General features: G+C 37.9%; 2 protein-coding genes across 3 annotated transcripts; one reads left to right on the forward strand and one right to left on the reverse strand.

The window, feature by feature from the left end:
• The first annotated feature begins 4665 nt into the window (after window positions 1-4665).
• Window positions 4666-12478, forward strand: E2F5 (E2F transcription factor 5). Of its 2 annotated transcripts, none has more exons than XM_077771313.1 (6): window positions 4666-4769; window positions 6063-6106; window positions 7332-7396; window positions 7953-8220; window positions 10653-10700; window positions 11680-12478. In XM_077771313.1, exons 1-6 carry the CDS (start codon window positions 4747-4749, stop codon window positions 11787-11789), a joined length of 558 nt encoding a protein of 185 aa, XP_077627439.1. In that variant the 5' UTR covers window positions 4666-4746; the 3' UTR covers window positions 11790-12478. The 2 variants fall into 2 exon arrangements, with proteins under 2 accessions (XP_077627439.1, XP_077627440.1); XM_077771314.1 differs by having other exon boundaries at window positions 10656-10700.
• RBIS (ribosomal biogenesis factor) lies at window positions 12463-18614 on the reverse strand. Its single transcript, XM_077771317.1, has 4 exons — window positions 18513-18614; window positions 16244-16360; window positions 12887-13003; window positions 12463-12591 (listed from the first exon to the last, which is right to left on the reverse strand). Exons 2-4 carry the CDS (start codon window positions 16355-16357, stop codon window positions 12520-12522), a joined length of 303 nt encoding a protein of 100 aa, XP_077627443.1. The 5' UTR covers window positions 16358-16360; window positions 18513-18614; the 3' UTR covers window positions 12463-12519.
• Between the last annotated feature and the right edge of the window lie 6741 nt (window positions 18615-25355).

A 25355-nucleotide genomic window follows, 5' to 3' on the forward strand; every position in this document is an offset into this window, starting at 1 on the left:
CTCTGGACTTGTTTTACGCCACACCCTCTTGTGTCCAGTGGTCTTCTGAACTTCTCCCATTGGAGGTCAAATTGTCCAAAGCTAAGTTCCTGATTTCTGGTGCCTCAAACCTATTCTTCTGCAGTCTTCCTCATGGCCTGTTGCTCATGTCATAAACTGTTGAGTTACACTTGACTTTGCTCTCGGATCTACTGCTTGCTATACCTTCAAAATATATTCTGATTCTCAGCATTTCTAATAAGTCCACAGCTACCTCCTTCATCCAAGCCACTACCATCTCTTGAATGGATTACTGCCATTGCCTTCTCACTGGCCTCTTTTTTCCTACCCAGAACAGCCAGAAAGAACCTTTTAAAGCATGGCATCAAATCCATGTGCTCGGAGCCTTCCAGTGGCTTTCCACTGGGAGTACGAGCTGAAGTTTTTACCATGGCCTGCAAGACCCTCATGATCTGGCCTCTTGATATATGGTGTTATTGTCTTTATCTCTCTCACTTCTCTTCCCACCATCTCTTCCAGATTCTCTTCCTCTTTTCCTTTTTCACCTTTTCTCTCACTGTTCTCCCTCTCACTCACTGTTCTGACCATATTGGCTTGCCTGTCTTTCCTTCAAGATGTAAGCATATTCCCACTTCAGAGCCTTTCTTTGTACTTGCTGCTTCCTGTCAGATGTTCTCAGAGGTCACTTTCTACATTCAGTTCAAATGCTACCTTATTTAGGGAACTTTATTTAAAATTGTTAACTATAGTCCCTACATGCATTCCTACCACAATTATTTGTTTACTATTAACTTCTTTCCCTTCTTTGAAGGCAGGGATTTTGTTCTATTACTACTCTATCCACGAGACACAGAACAAGCTTGGCACATCATAGGTGCTAAACAAATGAAGGTGGTGGTTGTGATTCATTTTATGATTCTGTTAAGTATGATGTCTTGAATTCTTCATAAAACTGTAAGATTTCACACAATTTTTCAAAATACTACATACAATGTGATGGGTCCATATACACAACAACTCTAAATCTCATCCATGATCCCCTGCTTCAGTCTGTACTTGATGATGCTGTTACTTAACAGCATTGAAGTATTCATTATGCAGCAGACATTGTGCTAAGATTATCTAGTTTAATCTCTACAATTCAGATATGTCATTACTCCATTTTACAAAAAGGGAAATGAGGCTTAATGAGTTTGAGAGCAGCTGAAGACAGGAAGTGTGGGCACTGGGATTGGATCTCTGTGTGCCTAACTCCAGAACCTAACGTCCAGAGAAGATGGGGCTACTGAATAAAAGCCTCCAGGAGATCCTTTTTAAGTGATATCTTCTGTATATGCTGGTCCTTAATGTGTTTATAAACTTAAATAGAAAAGTAAGAAATAATGTTTAGTTTTGGAAGTGAAAGGACTAAAATCTGTTAAACCATAATAAATTATAAACTAGATTATAAACTTTTTTCTTTTTTAAAAAAATGTTATTTATGTTGATGGGGTGACAGAGAGAGAGAGAGAGAAAGAGAGACAGAGAGAAAGAGAGAGAGAATCCTGACGTGGGACTCCATTCACAACTGAGAAATCATGACCTGAACTGCGATCAAGAATCAGACGCTTAACTGACTGAACCACCTCAGTGCCCTGATAAGATTATAAACTCTAAAAAGTTTTGAATTAAAAGCGAGCATTGGTGCCTCTCTGCCTGGATGACTCTTACAATCTATTTTATACAAACATGTCTTAATACCCTAACCAGTGAACTATTGCTATGGTTGTGAAGGCTTTTGTGTGTGAGTACATGGATGTGGATAACGTAGAGCTGGCTTGGAGTCCTCTGGGTTACTTCTTAAGTGGCCCTCTTCAGAGGGAAGTGAGAGATGAATCCTCAACTTCAGATTTTTATAGTTAACTTTGCAGGAGATTATTGCTCTTTAGAAAAACAGCCTCAAAACACTCAAGAAACTTTATGAAGGGGAGGAAACTAAGTACAAGGAAAGAGAAAATCAATTAAACCATGCTTAGTCCTACTTTTAATTTTTTGGTTCTCTAGAAGAGACAGAACCAAACTAGTCAGTTGGAGACTGAGCTTCAGCTCCTGGTTCTTCATTCTCTCTGTCATGCCCTACTTACTCTCCTGGCCCACTCACTGATTGAGGCATGATTCCCCTTCCTGAAGATCTGAATGATTGCACAGTGGTACATTGGTATTTTGGTAGCACAATAAATGGATTCATATAATTGACATTAAATGCCTGTGAAGTTGGTCACACTTGCTCCCTGTAGAAAGAAAGTCCAGATTGCAAACAATATGCTGTCCTGGATTGTGTGTGTGTGTGTGTGTGTGTGTGTGTGTGTGTGTGTAGCTATGTTTTTTAAGAATCAAGAAAGTATTAATGCCTTGGGAGAGCTGGGGTAACCAATTATATGAAGCTAAAATCTGTTCCTTAATTTGGATAGTGTGCTGAATATTGTAAGGACATAAATGTGTTTTTTCATTACTACCATGACCCTTATAACATGACTCCACATTCAAGATAGTATTGTCTAACTCGCCCGGGAAAAAGAGCTGTAGAATAACCTCTCTTATAAGATTCTGTCTGTTCCATTGGGGAACAAAGCTCGTAAATGTGAGTGGGAACCAACCAGAGAAACAGTACAGCGTTCCCACATTTATTGATGGCATGAAATCTTTTTGTTGACCTTACTTTTGTTGAGTGAGACTACCAAGCTTTTGTATATTTGCTGGTACCACAACTTTGTGCTATGCATTTTGATTTCTTGTTGATTTTATGCTTTGTGTTGGGATGGCATGAATCACTCCTCCATTTTCATTGTGAGTTTAAAAAAGGCAGATAGTGTGTTTCAAGGCACTGAAGGTTTGTGTATAATTTAGAATTCCCCAAATATCTAGTTATGAACAAGTTGCTGAGATATAATTTTTCAAAGTTCCAAAAAACAATAAGGGCTGTTTATAAGTGACTGTTTATGAACAGATAAACTAGGAAGTCACGTGGTAGATACTTAAGAGCTCCTCCTCAGGATTAGTCCGTAAGGTGACATGAAGTATTCTTACTGTGTTCTTTTTATTTTTGTGGGCTCTGTGTCATGACCCTTCATATAGTTTTTTCCTATTCTAACATCTGCTGGCTTTTAATTGGGATAACTTCTTTGGCATTTGCAATGTTTGAGAGATGCTTTCAACATACCCAGCTATTGTTTTCAGGCAAGTGACCAGGTCAAATTTGGAATTGGGTTCTCATGCTGTGAACTTAATAATCAACCCTTTTGGCTTTAAAATAGGAATTGCCCTTTATTTCATTGTTCTTTGTCTCCCCCCCTCCCCTTTTTAAAAACAGGCTGCAGATACTTTGGCTGTGAGGCAAAAAAGAAGAATTTATGATATCACCAATGTCTTAGAGGGAATTGATCTGATTGAAAAAAAGTCAAAAAATAGTATACAATGGAAGTAAGTTGCAAACCAATACCCTACTTTAAAATCTTTATTTCTCTTCCTAATGCTCTGTAAAATCTGACCTACCATTTGGCTCTCCCTCTCTCTTGGTCCTCTATTCTCAACAGGCCTCATCTTTCCTTGGACACTGCTCTGAGCCTATGTATGGCACTCCTGTGTTGGGACATTCCCTTGCTCTCTTCACTGATTTACTCTGAAAATTCAAATTTTATTTTCTTCCTCAAGCTACTCATTTGGCACACACTGCATACTGCTTTGTATTATTAATCCCTCTCTACCTAAGTGTTTAGCTTCCCAACTAATATACACTCCTTTAGAACAGGAACTATGTCCTATATATAGGAATATGTACCTTATACAGTAGCTGGTTGAAATGCATGTTGTCATTTGTTAACTGTTGAATGTATGTTTGAATGTGAAAAATACTTTGTTCTGCACATTTGTCCTCTTTGGCCTTAGTTTTTTGTTGTTGTTGTTGTCTTGTTTTGTTCTGTTTTAAAGCCAGAGTCTCACCAAAATGTTAAAAGGTTGTAATTTACCAGCATCTCAGTCTACATCATGAGACTTCCAGGTGTAACTATATAGTTTTGACATCCTTTTTTCCCTCTTATTTATTTTGAGACAGAGAGAGCAATGAATGGGGGAAGAATGGGGGAGGGGGAGTGGGAGAGAATCTCAAGCAGGCTCTGTGCTGCCAGCACAGAGCCCTACATGGGACTTGAACCCGTGAGCCATGAGATCATGACCTGAGCTGAACTCAGACGCTCAGCTGCCTGAACCACCCACGTGCCTCAGCTTTGACATCCTTTTGGTGCCCATCACTAGCCTGCCCTTCCAGATGACAAACACCATTCTAGAAACATAATGAGAACTTTTTTTGACTTTATAAAAATTTTTATTTTCTGTATGGCAAAAACACTGAGAACTTTTGTGATTCGACTGTTTTTGCCAATAAATTTTCTAAGCGAGTATGTTCAGAGGTGCGATGTTTAAATTTTCTAAGGATTTTAATGCTTGAGTTTTAGAATAGCATAAAGATTTTTGTCTTGACTAGATTGCTAATTCAGTTTTATTACTATAAAAATTAAGTGATGTCAACCTGGGTCTGATACTGGATATATTGACTCTCATATGTTTTTAAGAGGTGTAGGTGCTGGCTGTAATACTAAAGAAGTCCTAGATAGATTAAGATATCTTAAAGCTGAAATTGAAGATCTAGAACTGAAGGAAAGAGAACTTGATCAGCAGAAGTTGTGGCTACAGCAAAGCATCAAAAATGTGATGGACGACTCCATTAATAATAGATATCCTTTTAAATAAGTTACACATATAGCTGTAGTATATATATTTGTATAATGCATTCTTCCAGTCTGAAGATCAGGTACTTTATTCTAATGTTTCAGAAAGTTTTCTAAGTGGATACAGTATTTTAATTTTACAATATTATTCTAATAATTTACACTAATATTTGAAAGTTTTTACCTCTGAAAATTACAAAGTACATCTATTAATATTATTCCTGTGTTGCATTGAGAAAAAAAAGTCATCTACTTTCAACTTACCAGTAGTAGGATGCAACATGCTAGCTAAAGTGTGCTTAGGAGGTCTCTGAATATTAGAAGGAATTGTTAAATGCATAGGTATATTTAAATATTATTTTGTTCAGTGTTCTGAAGTGGTAAAAATTCACTAACTCTCAAAGTTTTGAAAAATTAATTTTAGCTTGAAAATAAAATATCATGTGCTGGCAATCAATCCAGATACCTTCTGTCTAATATTAACTGAAGAGACTATCTACTTGAGGTTGGGGACCAAGGCTTATATATCTATCTTATTAAGTTGCAGGAAAAAATTAGTGATGTGTTTCCTAAAAACCACTGTTCTCTTAGATACCCATGATACTCTTGATTTGTGAATGTACCTATACACTTGTGGAATCTCTTAATGGCATTTATCTTCTACCACCCCTCATGAATTTTTGACTACCGTATACAATTAATGTTTTATGTTTTGTAATTTGTTGAAGTCCATGATCTCATTTATTTCTTTTCTATGGATCAAAGCTCCTTAACAATTTAATAACTTAAATGGGGTCTTCAAACTGTACCTTGTGTAGCCCCAAGATATAAAAACCATTGAACTAGCTGGTCGTAGACTTTGCTGCACTGCTTTACAAGATTCTGTCCATTACCAGTTCCTTAAACCATGATCCAGGAAGATTCTCAATGAGGAGGCATGTATGGCTGCTCTCCACTCCTGCTGATAGCCTCTTTTTCCCCACTATCTTTCCCCCCTAAAAGCCGTCTCCATGAAGAATATGCACTGTTTTCACATCTCTCTCAAAGGTCCTCAAATGTCACAAAAATTAAAAGTGTTCTCTTCAGAGCAGAGGATGGACACCCCTCTCCTGGACCTTTGTCTTCACCTTTTCAGACTAAAGATGTCCCTCTTTTTTTTTTTTTTTTTTGGTCTGACCATGTGTGGCAACACCTTCATGCGTTTGGTCATTTTGTTTATTTTGGCCTGCAGATCTATTATCTTCATGTAAATGCCTAGACCTTGGTATACATGTTGTTCCTTAACCCTTATGACAGTACATTTTCCTATGTAACTCATGAAGACATCTGTAATTGCTTTAATGGTAAGTACTGTTAGTTTGTTGTAACGTTCTTCCTCTGATCAACTTATTTAGTGGATAGTGATTCAAAATTCCCCACACCCACCCTAAGTCATTAGTTTCAGGAACTGTGGACTTTCTGTGTCACTCTACAGTGCTCTGTAGTGATAGGCTGCCTTTGTTTCTGTTCTCATGACAGTGACTGCTTTTCACAGTTTTCACTTCATTGCCTGCATTGGTGGGATGTAAACTGTGTGTGGGAGGGGCAGCTAAATCAGAGGGAGATTAAACAACAGTTTCAAAGTCACAGACTTGGAGAGTCAGTGACCAAATTTGATCAAAACATAGTTCTCATTGGCAGTGTTTAGAAACTATGTGTGCAGTGTGCTGGTCACTAAATGAACTCAAAGAAAGCATGAGGGCAGAGTTAGGTGAATCCATTTTATAGCCAGGACAATTACTCCTAATCCTATTCTATCCCATCTCTGTGTTTTCCCCTTGAGAGGACAATACAGTGTATTAATAACATCAGTGTGGGGTGGGGGAGGGGGAGTGCTGTACACCATAATTATAATACAAGTAAAATGAAATTTTGTATACGTATTTATATGTTACATATGGCCTATTAAACAACCTTGCGTATTATGCACATAAAAAAAAAAATCTGCCGAGTGACATCTGGCTTTCCAAGACTATGTTGGCAATGTGTATGGCCTTATTGCTTTACTCTGCCACCATATGTCCTGAGCTTCCTAAGAAAGTTCGAGAAAGTCTTTTTAAAAATCTTCAGCTCAACAATCTACTGTAGAATTTCGCTTTAAAATCAAGTTCACTTAAGCTCAAGATTTCACACTATCATACCTAATTTCTAGTATTCCTAGGCACTTAAGTAATTTAAAAATCTCAAGTGAACAGTGTTATTTGAGGCTAAGAGTTCTAGGAATTTCAGACTTTATGCAAGCCTCAATGAAAGCAAAATTAACTTGACAAATTGAATTTGTTCATGAGAAGAGAGCTAACGAGTATTTACCATCTTCTCAGATCTACTATTACATATATCACCTCATCTAATCCTCAAAAGAAATCTGTGCAGTAAGTTTTATTTTCCCCATTTTACAGAATTAGGAACCAAAGCCCAAGGTCACTAGCCTGGGATTCAAACCCAAGCATTCTGACTCCAGAGATCACATGCTTGCCACTGTATTCCAAAATCAGTAGTATTTTCTACAATTAATTTCTTTTTCATCAGGCGATACACTTTTGGCCATTCAAGCACCTTCTGGTACACAGCTGGAGGTACCTATTCCAGAAATGGTATGTAGGGTAACTTTTCTTAATGTGGATCTACTGTTTTATGGACAAATGTATTCTCTTTCGCTGAACAAGAGCTAATTGTGTGTAATCACTTTCAAATACTGCTTTCAAGTTTTCTATCTGGAAGTATTTATATCTGAGTTTGGATGCCGTTAGTAACTTTAGTAAAATTATAGAAGTGACTGAATAAATCATTTAACATTTTGACTGTTTTTTAATGTGATTTTTTGAGCTAGAAAATATTAAGGGAGAAGTAATGATATCGTCAATAATCTTTTAAAAAATCAGTTAAAATGACTATATAACTGATACAGCGATCCTGGCTGAGGAAAAAGTTCAACCTAAGTATCCATCATAACAGATTGCTTTAAATTGGGTCTTTTTCAAAACATTCTCTAGTTGAGTCAAAGAGGTTTATTGACTCTATGCTATGTAGAATTCTATGTTACATATATATATATAGTTTCTTATAGCTTTGCTTATCTTAATTTTTAATGTTCCAAGTAGTTAGAAATGTTAATATTTATTCATTTGTTTATACCTAATAACCTTAAAGGGTCAGAATGGACAAAAGAAATACCAGATCAATCTAAAGAGTCATTCAGGACCTATCCACGTGCTGCTTATAAATAAAGAATCCAATTCGTCTAAGCCTGTGGTTTTTCCCGTTCCCCCACCTGATGACCTCACACAACCCTCCTCTCAGCCCTCCACTCCAGTGACTCCACAGAAATCCAACATAGCAACTCAGAATCTGCCTGAGCAACATGTCTCCGAAAGAAACCAGAATCTTCAACAGACACCGGCCACAGACTTATCATCAGGTGGGTTAGAGCCTTTGTTTTAAAACGTAGAGAAGGAAAAATAGGAATACCGTATTAAGTAAGTTAGAAAGCTGAATTTGTCAGCCATGGTCATTCTGTTACCAAACACGGGAGGAAACATGGTAAGCTTAGCAAGTATTTAGTGTCTTCTACACAAGAGACACTGGGGTAGGTATTATGAGAAAGATTTAAAAACAGATCGTGCCTTTAATTTTCTATTACCACGGATTTGTTTCTTAGGTGATATACACACACAATGTGATTGTATATTCAGCATATATAATTGGATACAGTATAATGTGGCCAAGACTGTATACAATTATAAATAGTGAGCAAGGAAAGGATAGTTAATGGGCTTAAGAATGCAGTTTTCCTTAGAATTCCATGTTCAAAATTGATCAAAATTTGTTCATTTCCCCCCATTACTATTTACATATATCAACTTTTTAAATCAGAGGTTTCCTTTGTAAGGTTCTTTCATCTCTGTCACTCTAGGATTATTGGAATGTGTCCTAATTACCTTTAAGAAAAATCAAACTCTCTTCATATTCCTTGTTATACTTTTTATTAGGAAAGTTTAGTTTTATAGAGTTGATAAACGGTCTCAACTCCAAGTTAGGAAATCTTGCCTTCCTAAATTGTTTAATCTGAAATGAAAATAGCTAAATCTCCCAAAACTGGGCACTAGGGATAGGGTCTACATCTAAATTATAAAAGTTCCCTTGTTGCCCAATTTTTTTCCATGATTACATGGCTAGTATTTAGCAACTCCTTACTGATTCCAAATAAAGGGCCCATGGCAGATATTCTCTCAATATCTGAATGAGTTGTTGAATGAATGACTGAGTCATGCCAGTCTAGATGTAATATTGTAGATCATTAAAAGCTACATTGTACACAATCCAACTTGCTTACTTTACCTTTGGGATGTGTCTCACTGGAATGTGGCATGAGTCTTACTATTCTGTGAGTTCATAATAGTTAAGAATGAGACTATTGTGATCTAACTGGACACAGAATATTTTTCAGCTTCTTGGCCTCCTTTTCTTCCTCTAGAAGTATTTCTGTATTTAAAGATATAGAATGGGGGATACACAACAGAAAGTGCACTCCTTAAAAAGCTTATGACCTAATTATAATTAATGGGGACAAATCTAAAGACAGGGAAATCTAGACACCACTAGAAGGGCAGCTTCCACAAAGCATTAAAAAAATTTTCAGCAGTTTCTGTATATGGTTTTGTACTTGAAAATAGTAAAGAAAGTTAATTTGGGATCAGATATTAGAGAGGACCTTGAATATCAGATTGAGTTGGACCTTTAGCTGACAAGCCAGTGAAGATTTGTGAGCAGGGTACATGGTAAGCAGAGGAGTAACATGATTGGGGAAGAAGATGCATTTGGCCTTAAGAGATTAGAGGCACTGGAGAATGAAGATATGGTGTCTGCAGTTATGCAACTATGAAAGAACAACATTAAGGCTAAGATGGGTATTAACAATGGAGTGGGAAAGAGAAATAAGAGATTTGAGAAATACTGTTGAGGTAAAATAAAATAAGTAACTTTGATGTGTGCGATCTGGAGATAAATTTAACTAGAGGAATGGAAAGTGATGTTGAAGTTTAGAGTTTGGGTGACTGGGAGAATTACAGTACTACTGACTTTATAAAACCAAGGAGTCAGTTTTGGGAGAATGATGAGCAGTCTTTTGATCTACATCTTGAGTTTAGAAGTTAAAAGTAATGCCAAGCACAGAGTAGGTGCTCATGGAAATGTTATCTTTCTGTAAAGTTCTATACTTTAATATTATGCTGTTGATCAAGCTGCCAGTGTTTAAATTAACTTTATTATATACTGTGTTTAAATAACTGCCTTTTCTTTCTTTATTTTTTTGAGAGAGAGTGAGTCAGAGAGAGAGGGAGGGAGGGAGGGCCAGAGAGAGGGGGAGACATAGAATCTGAAGCAGGCTCCAGGCTCTGAGCTTGTCAGCACAGAGACCGATGCGGGGCTTGAACTCCTTCATGAACCTCGAGATCATGACCTGAGCCCAAGCTGGATGCTTAACCAACTGAGCCACCCAGTCCCATAACTGTCTTTTTAAAAAAGTTTATTTTGAGAGAGAGAGAGAGAGAGAGAGAGAGAATGTGCACATGTGCATGCACATGAGTGGGGGAGGTGCAGAGAGGGAGAAGGGGGGGGGAGAGAGAGGGGGAGAGAGAGAGAGAGAGAGAGAGAGAAGAGAGAGAGAATCCCAAGCAGGCTCCATGCTGTCAGCGTGGAGACCAATGTAAGGCTCGATCCCATGAACTGTAAGATCGTGACCTGAGCCAAAATCAAGAGTTGGACAGTTAACTGCTAGGCTTCCTTAAGTAATTGCCTTGTACTGTAAAAATATAAATAGAACTGTAACAAATATCACATTTCTATTTCTAGCAGGATCTATTAGTGGAGATATCATTGATGAGTTAATGTCTTCTGATGGTAAGTAGTTTAAAATTTTACTATTTAAGCATCAATAATGCTTTTCTAGAATTTATAAATGGCACAAGATTTAAAAGAAATGCAAAACATATTTTTTAACTGCTTAACATACTATGATGATTCATGAAAAATCTCCCACTTTAAAGTAAATCATAGGCATCCTTCAGAATTATTTTCCTGCATTTCAAGGAAAAAAAATGCTGTTAAGGGGATACTTACCACCCTCACTGAATAAACTTCTAAACTGTTAGCACGCTAGGCTTTTTCATGTCTGAAGAATTTCGCCAAGAAAAGTAAAATAATATATAGGTAATCTCAAAACACAGTTTTGTAAATATCCCCACAAAGGCCAATTTCAAGCTACCAATGTGAAGTCACTGAACTATTACTAACATTAGCCATGTCATCATCTAATCTGAAATAATCCTTTAAAATCAGTTGCTATAAAGTATAATCATTAATAACTCTCTTGGCTTCACTTTCTTGGATTCAGTCCTGGTTCCTAACAAATATAACCAAACCTAGAAAGCTGCAACTGTTAAATTAGCAAATGGTACACTAACCACTTAGAGAATAAACATTTCTGTAGAAACAGAACATCAGCATATTTATGAAGTCTAGTTCCTATTTCTCTTTTCAAAGCAGTAGCTTATTTAGCAGAGATCAGAGGAAATACTTTGACCAGTGTTTTTGAGTTATACATTTTAGTGTGACAAGTTCAACCTAGAAAAATTTTAACCTCTATTTCTCAAGCTGTACCTATGCATACCAATGCATAAATTATCTTTAAATGAGAATCTTTCAAAATAAACACAGGTCATTAATTTGATTACAACTTTTTCTATTATATACTTAAAAGTTCTTATATAACACTAAGAAACATACTTTAATTTAGATAGATATATTTGAAAGTATTCTGTTAAACATCATTAACTGTATATAAAAACCATGTTTAAGACTGAATTTGTTTTACTTGCAGTGTTTCCTCTCTTACGGCTTTCTCCTACCCCGGCAGATGACTACAACTTTAATTTAGATGATAATGAAGGAGTTTGCGATCTGTTTGATGTCCAGATACTAAATTATTAGATTCCACGGAAACTTGGGACTGTTATCTACCTCTAACTGTAACATTTTAGACTTCTTAATAACCTAAGTATTTAAAATAATGAATGTAACACCTTTTTAGTTCACTGATTCTGAAGTGTTCTCTAATAATGTCTTTTTTACTTCACAAAACTTCAACCATAAAAACAAAGGGCTCTTTTCAACCATAAAAACAAAGGGTTTTTTTCAGGGGGAAAAAGTGATTTAATACCCACAAATTCCCCTCCCTACCTTAAGTAATTACATTCTGGGATTTTACCTTTTCTTCCAATTCTGAATCCTTCTGTTTTCTTCCCCTCTTATGAGAGGAATGGCAAAGTAGACCAAGGTCATCAAAAACAAAAAAAGTTGGTCAGCAACTCATTCCTTGTCTTATATTTTTTTACTGCCAAGAAACTGTCCATATTTCTGTGTGTCCTCCAATATAAACACACATTCACTGCCACTTATAAAGTGAAGGATGTAAACTAGGATATATTAACTGTTTCAGTGAACAGATTTTGTGAAGTGCCTTCTGTTTTAGCACTTTAAGTTTATCACATTTTGTTGACTTCTGACATTCCACTTTCCTAGATTATAGGAAAGATCTGTTTATGTAGTTTGTTTTAAAAATGTGCCAATGCCTGTACATTAACAAGATTTTTAAAAATAAAACTGTATAAAACATTTAATTTATTGGTCTTTTTGGGGTATTTGATGGATCACCAGTGTCTTACAATTGAGCCATTAATCTTGTCGCTTCATCAACATTAACTGGTTCATTTTCATGACACTGCGGAGGAATCTGAAGGGAGAAAAATATTGTATTTAAAAATGTAGATAACAACAGTGAACAAAAATGACTTGTATATAATCTATTATCTAACTTTCCATCTTCTAGTCATACCTTTGGAAGTAGAACAATAAATACTCATATTCAGACTTGATGTCTTAGAGTCTGAATGACTCAATATGCTTTATATACTACAGAGCCAAGGATAGTAGAGAGCCAAATAGTAAAAATTACATTCGAATTACAAGCTTTAAAAAGTTGGAGTTTAGCTTATTAGCTGTAACAAAAGGAAATGATTCCTACTCACCAGCTGTTTCTGCAGAGGTTCAAGGGAAAGTCCTTTGGAGAAATGTGCAAGTTCCTTTTGTATATCTACAAAAGCTTTATTCACTCTGTTAACTTTTTCATCATTCACAATGTTTATCTTTTAAAAAAGAAAAAAGGCAATAATCTACAATCTTGTAACCATAAACAATAAAATATATGCAACATTAATTTAACCTGTTAAACCTAAAAACCTAAAACTTCATCAATCCTACCCATTTGTGGAGATAATTTACAAAAAAAATTCTTACGGTCTTATTGGGAAATTTCACACAAAAGGTTCTAGTTTTTTACAAATAAGAATTATGTGGACAGACATCACATTTCGATTTGGTACAGACACACTAAAAAACATGACCACAAGTCAACTCTCATGGTAAAAGGAGGAACCTGGATCAAATGCTTTACTCTTTTTTTTCTTTTTTTAAAGTAAGCTCCATACCCAATGTGGGGCTCAAACTTACAACCCTGACAGTAAGAGTCACACACTTTACTGGCTGAGCCAGCCAGGTGCCCCAGTTTAGACTCCTTGTAACAGTCCATCTCAGAATCCTTCCTTGACCTTCTTGCCTTAATGGAAGCCCCTTCCAGTCTCCTGAGGACAACTTCCCTCGCAGCCCTCCTCTCTTTAATCTTCTTGTTCTTCCCTGTTGCTCTCAAACCATTTCTCCTTGAAAACTCTGCACCGAATGCATCAGAATATTCTAATACCTCTTTCCTCTTTACTGTCACCTGCCAACACATTTACTTGCTCCCTCATGAAAGATCTCAAAACTCAGTTCACTGACCTCTCTCATGCCTGGTTAGGAGCTTCAACAAAAACCTAATCCTATAGCTTCTTAGTCTGTTCAGGTCCTCAACTCCAGGTTCTTTTCCACTACCTACCTCAGCCACCCACTCCCATGGATTACCTTTGGCTACATCATTACTTGTAACCACACCACCTCCTGTTCTTCTAGTTCACTTGGCTTATTAACAATTCTTCAGTCTTCCTGAAATCTTCTCCCACCAATTTCTCTATTTTTCACTTTTCCATATCCTCACTTCTTCCTTTAGCCAGCCCAGATTCCATGACCATTATTTAATCAATCACTCCTTTACTCTATTAACTTTCCTTCTCTTCCTCAATCAAACCTGCTTGACAAACTAGTTAAGCTCAACTAACAGCTTTTTCTGAGCCTAAAATTGAATCTGTAGAAAATCTGACTGGCTGGCTTCACTTTAATTCATTGCCACAAACTTCAATTTACCATTTATATAGTGCTTGGCAATCTTATGACCTCCACTTAGTAAGTAAGTTAGGCCACTTTCTGAGAAAACTTTGATACCCTCTCCAACCAGGCTGCCTACCCAGATTTCCCTCTCTTCGATCTTTCCTTTAGCATACATAAAGCTTCTAGTACTTCTATTCAAACAAAATGATCTCCTGTCACTCAAATATACCAAGTTTTTCCCCGGCACAGAGCCTTTGCATTTGCTATTCTCTCTGCCTAAAGTATGCTGCTCCCAACACTTTTCAGGGCCTTATATTACTAGGACAGGAAAAGATAGGGTTCAGAAGGCAGAGAGGCAGAGGGAAGGATTAGGGCCTGAGGTCCCCAGTAGGGAAAAGCACATATTTTAGAACAATCCTGGGAGTGTCTGACCCCAGAAACCTCTCAGGCATAAGGTTCCTCTTAAGAATGTAACAGACCCCACCTACTCCCCTTCAGGCTTCCCTCAGGAATTTGACAAAAGACCTAAGTATGGCCATAGGCCACCTGGTACAAAGGAAATGAACTAATCAGGTATGGACAACCCAGCACCTGGAGTTGCAAGCCAATTAAGGTAAAATCTGAGAAGGAATAAGGGGAAGGGGAGTGACCAGACCTTATAAAACAAGGACCCTTGACTATAGTCCTCAGGCATCACTTTGAATGTCCCCTCTCTGTAAAGAGAGCTTTCCTACTACTCTTCTTTTCTGCTCTTTTACTCTAATAAATGTTTGCCTGCCGCTCATTTTTTGTCTACCTCTTCATTCTTTGAAGTGGCGTGAAAACAAACCCTGGGTATTGAGGTAAAAAAAATCCTGCAACATTACCTGCTCTCTACCATCTGAATCTTGGCTTGAATGTCAACTTTGAAGGCAAGCCTGTGTAAACTGTCACTCCCTACTCTATCATATCACCTAGCTTTATTTTCCTTTATAGCATTTACTAAGTCATAAAAATGCTGGATCAAAATGCTTAACTTCACTAGTTCATGAAAACTGAAAAATAAAATGTTACATTTCTTTGACTATTATGCCAATTACAAAGTCCTGGAGAGCTGACTCCACCTACTAAAACTTGAAAACATTTTCTTGAAGAATTTCCTTAAAGAATTTACTTAATGTTGAAGAAGAAATTTCGCATTTCCCATATATTTTTAGAAAAAACACAAAAAATAAAAATGATAAACCCCTTCTTCCCCAATTTTGCACTTTAAGAAAGTATCTTATCTTCACTTTATAGAAATTTGTGTGAGTTCCAGATATCACGGTGATAAGAATTACTGAGAAGAAAAAGAAGGGGTGCTGATAAGCATTTCATGTCTTGGCTCTGTTAAGAGGATCTTGAATATACTTAGGGTCAGAGATCAGAACTATTTCCCATACTATGGTTTTGGATAAATTCTGTGCTCTGATAAAGCTTTCAAAACTGTTCTTTGGAGCCTCATGCATTTGCAATTAAAGTGATTTCTTCTTGGGGCGCCTGGTTGGCTCAGTGGTTAGGTGTCTGACTCTTGATTTTTACCGCAGGTCATGATCCCAGGGTTGTGGGACTGAGCCCTGTGTCAGGCTCTACGCTGAGTGTGGAACCTGCTAATGTTCTCTCTCCCACTCTGGCCCTCTCCCTCATTCACGGGCTTTCTCTCTCTTAAAAAAAAAAAGTGTTTTTTTCTTTTCATACATATACATCAAGAGAGGGAGGTAATTTTTCTTTAAAAAAGTTTTAAAAAATATTTTATTTATTTCCGAGAGAGAGAGAGAGACAGTGTGAGCAGGGGAGGGTCAGAGAGAGGGAGACACAGAATCTGAAACAGGCTCCAGGCTCTGAGCTGGCTGTCAGCAGCCCGACACAGGGATTGAACCCACGAACTGAGAGATCAATACCTGAGCCGAAGTCGGACACTCAACCGACTGAGCCAACCAGATGCCCCAATTTTTCTTCATTTAAAAAAAAAATAAATGTTTAAAATTATCTTGCCTTTGTAAAGAAGAATAAGAATATATTTTAAATAATAGCTTTCAGTTTTTCTGTGACTTTACAACTATGCTTTGCTTGTGAACAATAATGTCGGAGTACTTAATAATACTCACCTTCTTAAGATTAGTGGTAACTGGTTTTGCTTTGTTTTTAGTCTTAAAGTTTTTTTGGCTGGCTATATGAAATACATTCCTGGACCTCTGTCCTCTTAGTTTGCTCTTGGCCATTGTCTAGGGAAAAAAGAAAAGGAGCTCAATTAAGTTGCCCATGTTTATGAACTATAAAGCAATTTAAGCTTTAGAAACAAAGGTACCAATTCAGTGTAAGAAATTCCATCTTACTCTGGATTTTTTAAAGTTGCTGCATGTATTAAATTATTTCAATGTCTTTCATCATTACTAGGTTTTCTGCTGTTTAATGCAGAGTATGTACCTAATTCTTTTCTGGATCACCAGAACTTGGCCCTTAGGAAGTTCCATGTTAATTTTTGCTGGTTGAATTCCTCAATACTATCAACACAATTGTGTTCTCTGCTCTCTGCAGCACCTGACAATGTTAACCATCACCACCCATCCTTCTATTGGTTTATATACTGTTATACTGTTCTGGTTCCTATCATACTTTTGGATGGACTCCTGTCCCCTTGTTCCTTTTTCATTCTTTTTTACTTGCCTTTCTCTCCTATGTACACTTCTTCAAAATCAGTCCTTAATCCTGCACTTTCTACTTTAAATTACTTTCACAGCTTCCAAATCACCTCTATGTGAATGGCTCTGGATTTGAAACTTTACATATTTTCTTTGTTCTATACGTAAACATGCATGTAGCCTGTAAATTCTACCTTAGATATGGCTCTCAAATCTGCTTTAATAATGTGTATGAGGAAAAATTTAAAAATATTAAGTTATGATTTATTGAGCTTTTAAAATGTGTATAAGCATTATGTAAACATTTTATGTGCTTTAGCCAATTTACACTGCACAACACTGTGAGAGGTACTATTATCCCCATTTTATAGATAAAACTGATGCAAAGAGGTTAATTCGCCCAATGTCACACTGTCATTACCGTAAGTAATCAAGAAATGACAGGATTCAAAGCCAGGAAGACTAGATCCAGAGCTAACGTTATGTGATTGGCCTCTCCTATATAAATAAAGCCAATACAGAAACACAGTATAGTACTGCCTAGTTCGGGACTGTATTACTGCTACGGTCCACAGGTCCATTTGGTTGGACCATAGATTCCCAAACTATACCAATGGACCAAATTAGGTGAGGTACCTGTCTCTATAAGTAAAGTTTTAGTAGAACACAGCTGTGTCAGTCTGATTATGTGTATTGTCTGTGGCTACCTTCCTGCTACAACGACAGCCCACAAAGCCTAAAGCATTTATTATCTGGCCCTTTGCAGAAAGATTGCCAACCCTGGCTTAAGCCATTTGCATTCAAGGCTACGCATAGTGCTATGTGATGAACCGCTCCAATACTAAAAAATTTTCAATGACTTTCCCAATGCCTTAGGGGCAGTGTGCTTTGTCCTGGTATACTGCCAGAACCCCAAATCTAGCAATAAATATGTCAAACACACCTCCCGCTACCTCTGTCCATACCCATCCTAGTCTACAAATTGCTGTCTGAAGACACTACGCACATTCTTTCTTTCCTTTGCTCAACTTGTATCTCTTAAGTGAAACTTATATTCTCCTTCAATGTCCAGCCTCAGTAAATATTTAGGGACAGCAATGCTTTTAAACACCAACGGTACTCCTCCTACTTATAAAAAAACACCAAACATGAACACAATAGAAAATTCATGATTACTTAAGAGTAAAAAGAAAATACACATCGTATCCCCCCAATTAAACAACCTAAAATCCTCCCAATAGTAACCAAAACCCAATCACTCATCTATAAGTCATGAATAACTTACTATGTGCCAGCTGTGGTATAAAAGTGACAGACATACAAAAACTGATATACATGTGTGATACAAACACACATAATATGTGTTGCTACAGGAAGAATACAAATGGACACAGAGGGAGAGGTCCACTAGAGTTGTGGACTTGAGAAAGGTTCGTGGAGAAGGGAATACCGTGGTAGGTGAGGCAATACTAAAATTCTGTTGACAACAACGTGAAAATTGGGATGACAAGAGACACAACGAAAAACTGGCCCCCGGACAAGGGCTGAAGGCCCTAAGGCCCAAAGGCACCAGGGTTTCTGGCCTGGGCCAGCAGGCCCGCGGCCCAATAGGGTTGCCCCGAGGCCGCGCTCGATGGAACCCAGCCTCCAGGCCTCGGCTGCACGAGACCCACCAGCCCTGTCCCAGCCCCTAAAACTTCACTCCTGTCTCCCAGAAAATTTATCAACACGTTACCTCGTGCAGCAACTCAAGCTCCAAGTGACGCCATCTACACGCACACGATCCCGGAAGTTCCGGGGAGAAAGGAGCCAGTCAAAATTCCTCCCACAGGCTATAGTTCCGCCCACCGAGCGGAGTCCCACCCACAGAGCACGGGCCTGACACAGGCGAAGCCCCGCCTACTAAACGTAGTTCCGCTCACGAGCGGGTTCCCACCCTCGTAACATAGTCCCGCCCACAGAGCCAACCCTCAAATGCTGAGCTCCTGCTAAAGCTAGCGAAGCCCCGCCCACAGGGCGAAGTTCCACCCACCACGGGAAATCCCGCCCCAAGAGCATCCCTAACCGTCCGGGGGATTGTGAATTTGTACTCCGCTCCGGCAAAACGGAGGCATTGGAGACGCAGCCAAGTCTGGACTACAGGGCTGGTTAGTACGTACATGGAAAGCACTGACGCGTTTCTGAGGTTCCGAGCTTTGAAAACAGTCACTAAGTAGTCGGCCTTCAGCCTCAGACTCCTGGCTGGCTCTGCCCACGCTCCCAGGAGGTGGCGCTGCGCACCTCTGGGTGGCGTCCCGGGCTGGGCTGGCGGTGCAAAGAACCTTTTTGGCTCAGAGAGATCGGGAGCTATAATCTCAGAAAGGGACATTTGGAATGAGCGAGGAGATGGAATGCCTTTCTCGTGTAGTTTCCTTGCTTCAAAAAGAGAACTTATCACAGCAAAGCAGAGGCACAAGAAAATATAAAAATAATTACCAGGGAATTTAGAAAAACTTAGAAGAAACATTTTTGCCTTCTGGTTGTGAGTTCGTGTGTATTTCTCAAGACATTTTGGGTTGAGTTTTCTAGAAAATTGATTCAGTTCTACTGTGAGGAACTTTTCATTAACGGCTTTCACTTCTTTCTCTACTTGTTTTGATGAGTTCATAGGAAAATCCAGATTTTAAACAAATGTAGAAGTACTAATATTCATATATCAGTTTATTACTTTCAAGAGTTTAGTCTACACTATGTATTAAAATTAAAGCCATAATACCACTCTCCTTTTGCACAGAAGATACTGCTAAGGTTCATATTTTAAGCCATTGACTGGCTTTCACAAAACTAGTACTGAACAAAACCAAACTAGGATCTTTGTGGGTTGGCCCTGGGTCAAATTTTCCACCAAATCAGCTATTTGCCTGCTTATAGGAAGATAAGTCACTTTTACAGTAAATCGTGTTATTATGTTTATATTCATCACCAAAATTAGGGAATATATTGAAGGAAATAATTACCTGTCAATGATGTTTAAATATTGTATTCTTTTTTTAAACAAGCCCTCCCCCTTTTTTTAAATGTCTTTATTTTTTTTGAGAGACAGAGAGCGAGTGGGGGAGGGGCAGAGAGAGAGACACACACAGACCCTGAAGCAGCTCCAGGCTCTGAGCTGTCAGCCCCAGAACCCACAGACTGTGAGATCATGACCTGAGCTGAAGTCGGATGCTCAACCAACTAAGCCACCCAGGCGCCCCTTAAATATTGTATTCTAAGAACAACTTTAAAAAAAATTTTAATGTTTATTTGTTTTTTGAGAGAGAAACAGAGCATGAGCAGGGAAGGGACAGAGAGAGAGGGAGACACAGAATCTATAGTAGGCTCCAGCCCTGAGCTGTCAGTATAAAGGCTCAAACTGATGAAACTCAAGGTCAGGACCTGAGCTGAATATGGCCGCTTAACTGACTGAGCCACCCAAGCGCCCCTGAGAGTGACTTTAAAAAAAAACAGCTTAAAATGCTGGTACAAAATACCCATAATGTGTGGGGACAAACCAAAATTACAGAAAGTCGTCAGAATCTTTCACAAGACTTGAGTTATCCACAAGTACTGAAGCAAATAAGGCAGGTTTAATCATGGTTACTTGAATGTGAAGTTATTGATGTATATGAGGAAGACAAATAGATGTAATAAAATCACATCATAGTGTTTATGAAAACTTATAGGTCTGGGTTGTTTGTTTTTTTTTTCATGTGAAATGGTGAGATAAAGATACAGCAAAGAAATAGCATGGTTATACAGACAAAAGCAGAGGCATTATATGAGGTGTGAGTGAGATGTCACGGATTTCTATTTTACATTTTCTCACAACTAGTGTGATTATGAAAAAAGTTACTTCATTTCTCTGTACTTCCCTTTCCTATATGTGCATGACCATTCATAGAGTATGCCCACTTCTGAGAACATCTATTATCTGTTCAGCATCCTTTCTGAGGAAGGATTCTTCTCCCATTAAGTGGTCCTGCTTGAGGTGATGATTACAGCCCTCCTTGAAAGATTTTCCAACTAGAGCCTGTGAAGAATGCTGTCTCCTGCATTTAGTGTCTTTGTATTGGGATGATGTGAAATTAAGGCTGCTATTAGCCATCTCCATCTCCTGCAACTTGCAGGAGGCCTGTCCGCAGTGGGAGGGAATGAGGGCAACATACAAAAGAGAACAGATCTGACTGAACAATAGAACACAGGACCCTGATGATGTCGTTTTGAGTCTTTGGATTCAGCCATACATGCAAGAAAGATCTATCCCTAGATGTCTCAGTTACCTAAGCAAAACCATTGTGGTTTTTTTGGTTTCAATGATCTGAGGTTATTATTTTTTTTAATTAAAAAAATTAAAAGGTTTTTTTTTTTTTTTTACAAATAGTTTATTGAAAAGGTCTTTTTTAAAGACCTGAGTCTTTACTCCTGTCCAAAAGTCACAGGACTATTGTGCAGGGTTAATAAAATACAAAATATGAAAGCATAAGATATTACCAGGACAAAAGAAAGGATCAGGATAATTTTCTAAAAGTCATTTATCTATAAACCAAATGAATCATATATAAAGAAAAAATAGCTTCAAGTTCTCTAATCTTTAAAAATATATGCAAATTTTACATTTTTTCTGACAACCTTAAAAATAAAATCAGGAATGGAAAAAACATTTTCCAGAAACCTTTGTTTTTCTGTTTTGAAAGGTAGCACTGCAGGCGCACCTGGGTGGCTCAGTCGGTTAAACATCCAGCTTCTGCTCAGGTCATGATCTCATGGTTCATGGGTTTGAGCCCCGCGTCGGGCTTTGTGCTGGCAGCTCAGAGCTTGGACCCTGTTTCAGATTCTGTGCCTCCCTTTCTCTCTGCCCCTCCCCTGCTCATGCTCTGTGTCTCTCTGTCTCAAAAATAAATAAACTATTAAAAAAAAAAAGAAGCTTAGCAATTCAGAGTTCTGTATACAGAATTCTGTATACAGATCTGGTCCTCAAAGAACTGTCTTAAAAGTAATTCAATGAGGGAACAGGGATAGGTAGGGGGAATAAGAAAATGAGAGCACACATAAATAATTACAAACCATTCATAACAAACCTCATAGCCCTTTACTGGAACAAAGCCAGTCTTGTATAAATGATACTCTATGATAAACTTGTTTCATCAGTTCAACTTTATTCTCCCCAGGGCTCAGTTTCATTTGTTCACGATAGTTTGAACACCTAGGCTCTGTGGGAGCTCAAAGAAGTATGTGATCATTTCTTTCTTTTAAAGTGGGCACAGTCACCTGGGAGAGAAGATGTGTGCACACGGAGTAATCATTCATGACAGAAACTGGTAAGGACTGTGATAAATGCAAAGTCAATATAAAAAATGTGCTTTTTAGGAAGAAAATCATTTTGCACTCTGGAAATATTCCTGTTAAAGTTCTCATCTGACTATCTTAAAGCAGAAATCAAACTACAGTCCAAAGGCCAGATCTAGCCCCTGCTTATTTTTGGACAACCCATGAGCTAAGAATGGTCTTACATTTTAAAATGGGAGGAAAAATCAAAATAAGGACAATTTATTGAGACACATGAACATTCTATGAAATTAATATTTCAGTGTCCATAAGTATAGTTTGATGGAACACAGCTACACTTATTTGTTTACATATTATATATGATTGCTTTCACTACTACAGCACAATTGAGTAGTTGTGACGAAGATTGTGTAGCCTGCAGAACCTAAAATATTTGCTGTCTGGCCCTTTGCTAATTTTAAAACTTTTAAAAACTTGACCAATCCATCTTAGAGGATGAGCAGCATGGTGGTGTAACCGGTTGTACTAGCATTAGTATTTTATCCTCAAAGCCATCCAAGTCTTAGAAGAATAAAGGGCGCTTTTCTTCTTAGCATTCCCGGGTAGCTAGATCTTTACATCATGAGTCTGAGTTTCCTTGTCTCTAATGGTTATCGATGGTTTTCATGTGACTGGGCTGAAAATTGAAGTTTCCAGATATGTTGCAGACATTTCCACCTGGATCTTCCTTAGGGAATGCAAAGGGGAAATGGCTTAATCTTAGAAGAGAAGATGAGCCTCTGGAAATTGAAGAAATGTTCAGGGGAGAGGGTGGTTAACAGTTTTCTGTCAGTGCCTGAGACTTTTGTCCCTCTGGCACATAGTCTGAGGAGAAGTAGCATAAGATCTCTCTACCAACAAGGGTTACAGAGAGGATAGAGCTTTCTGCCTGCAAAGGAAATCTAGGCATTGATATTGAGCATTGTAGCAGCCACTGTGATGGACTGAAGACCAAAGAAGTTTCCATTTTCTGGGTATGGGATAAGCCACTCACTTCCTGTGTACTTGAGACTGAGATGGAATTTTTATACCTAGTCCATATACTCTTCGAGAGCTGATTTATTACTCAATCACCTTTGCATCCCCATGTAGGATTCTCTATTTCCAGTTCATGGGTGGTGTGACATAAACATTTGCTAAATGAAATAAAATTCCCTGAAGTATAAACAAATAAGCAAGATATTGTAGCCAGTATACTAAAAATGACTTTTAAAGCCCTATCATCTTTACCATGACTGAAAAATACCTAGAGGAACACTTCTTTTTATCTTTGTATAGCACTATTCCTTAGAAATGGTAGGTGCTCAATAAATATATTTTTAATTTCATTAAACAGATTTTTATCCAGAGTAATCTCCTAGCCAAGTCTCTAGAAATCCTGAAATCCGGTCACAAAGGAAAGCTTGTATATGAAATATTTGAAGGTTAAGAACGGTCAGGAGCACCTGGGTGGCTCAGTCAATTAAGGACTCTTGCTTTTGGCTCAGGTTATGATCTCATGATGGTGAGAGCAAAAGCTTGGGATTTTCTTTCTCTTTTCCTCTGCCCCTTCCCTGCTCATATATGTACACATGAACATGCTCCTTCTCTCTCTCTCAAAAAAAAAAAATAAGATTAAAAAAAAAGAATGCTCAAATACATAGCACAAAGGCAATGCAAATATTCAAAGGGTGCATGAAGTCCCTTTCACATTTGTTTTTCAGTTGACATTGTTATGTTCAGAATCTGCACAGACTAAAGTCAACAGTTTTTGATTCTCATCTTTGTGTTGTTTTATAGCAACCCTGCTGTGCTGAAATCCTACTAAGAATTCCATGGGCATCTATATTTTAATAAAACCAAAAACTGCTGAGGACTAAAAGTTCTCACAAACATCTGGCTCCTGAAAGAGTTTTGTTTTTCTTTTGGATTAGAAAAGTCATGAAGAGTCAATGTAGAAATGAAAATTCAGAAAAATATAAAGAAGAAAACAAATAACCAGCAATGATTACATTCTGATTTTCCTCTCCATCTACTTTCTCTCATTTGGATTATTGTAATCACTTCCTAACTGGTTTCCCTGCTTTAATCTCTATGCAAACCCTGTGGCCAGAGGAATCCTGCTAAAATGTTAATCAGTTCATGCCATTCCTTAGGTCAAAATCCCCAAAGTCCCCCCAAATCATTCAGAATAAAAGCTAAGTTCTTACTGTAGCCTGTGAAGCCATATGTGACACCCCTTTGCTCACACTGCTTTCTGACTGTTTTGTAATACCAATCAGGTGTATTCCTCCTTTTCAACCCTTCTGCCCCTAAATATCTACAAGGCTCCTTTCTCACGTCTTTCAGATCTTCTCTCAGATGTCTTCTTTTCAGTGAGGGCTTCTATGACTGTGAAGTTCCAAGTCCTCCTACATCCCTTCTCTACTATACAATTATTGTCACATAGCATACCATATATTTATTCATTTTGTTTTTTATCTGTCTCTGCCTGCTAGAATGTAAGTTCCATAAAGGCAGAGCTTTCCATCTGGTTTTGTTTGCTGCTATATTAGCTTCCTAACATGTAACAAATCACCCCAAAATGTAGTCACTCGCAACAACAACCCTCATTTATTATCTCATAATTTTAGTGGGTATGGAATTCGGGAGGGGTTTGGCTTAACAGTTCCAGCTCAAGGTCTTTCCTGAAGTTCATTTAGGTATTTGCTGGGACTGCAGTCATCTGAAGGCTTGACTGGGGTGAGGGATATACTAGCAAAGCAACTCACATGGCTGCAGGTTGGTGCTGGCTAGTGCCAGGATGCCTGAAAATTGTTCAGGAAGACCTCTCCACAGGGCTGTTTGATATTTTCATGATGTCGAAGCTGGCTATCTCCAGACTAAGTGATCCAAGAAAGCAAGGGAGAAACTGCAATGTCTTTTATGACCTCGACTCAGAAATCACACACTATCACTTCCACTCTGTTTTATTAATTACATATGCTTACCCTATTCAGTAAGGAAAGAGACTACACAAAGAATTAAATACCAGGAAGTGAAGCTCATTGAAGACTATCTTGGAGGCTGACTAGTACAGCTGCTCTATCCCCTGTGTATAAACCTGCCTAGCATCTAAAGGTAATCTAATAAATATTTTGAACAATGAATAAGTTCCACCACTCAGATTTTCAAAAATATATTTCTTTGCAGCTATTTTTTTAGAGCATTATGCTATGTTATTTATTAAAAATTGGAGTTTCTCTCAGGATACAAA

This window comes from Crocuta crocuta, unplaced genomic scaffold, assembly GCF_008692635.1.
Source record: "Crocuta crocuta isolate KB4526 unplaced genomic scaffold, BGI_CrCroc_1.0 scaffold235, whole genome shotgun sequence".
Classification (NCBI taxonomy): Eukaryota; Metazoa; Chordata; class Mammalia; order Carnivora; family Hyaenidae; genus Crocuta; species Crocuta crocuta.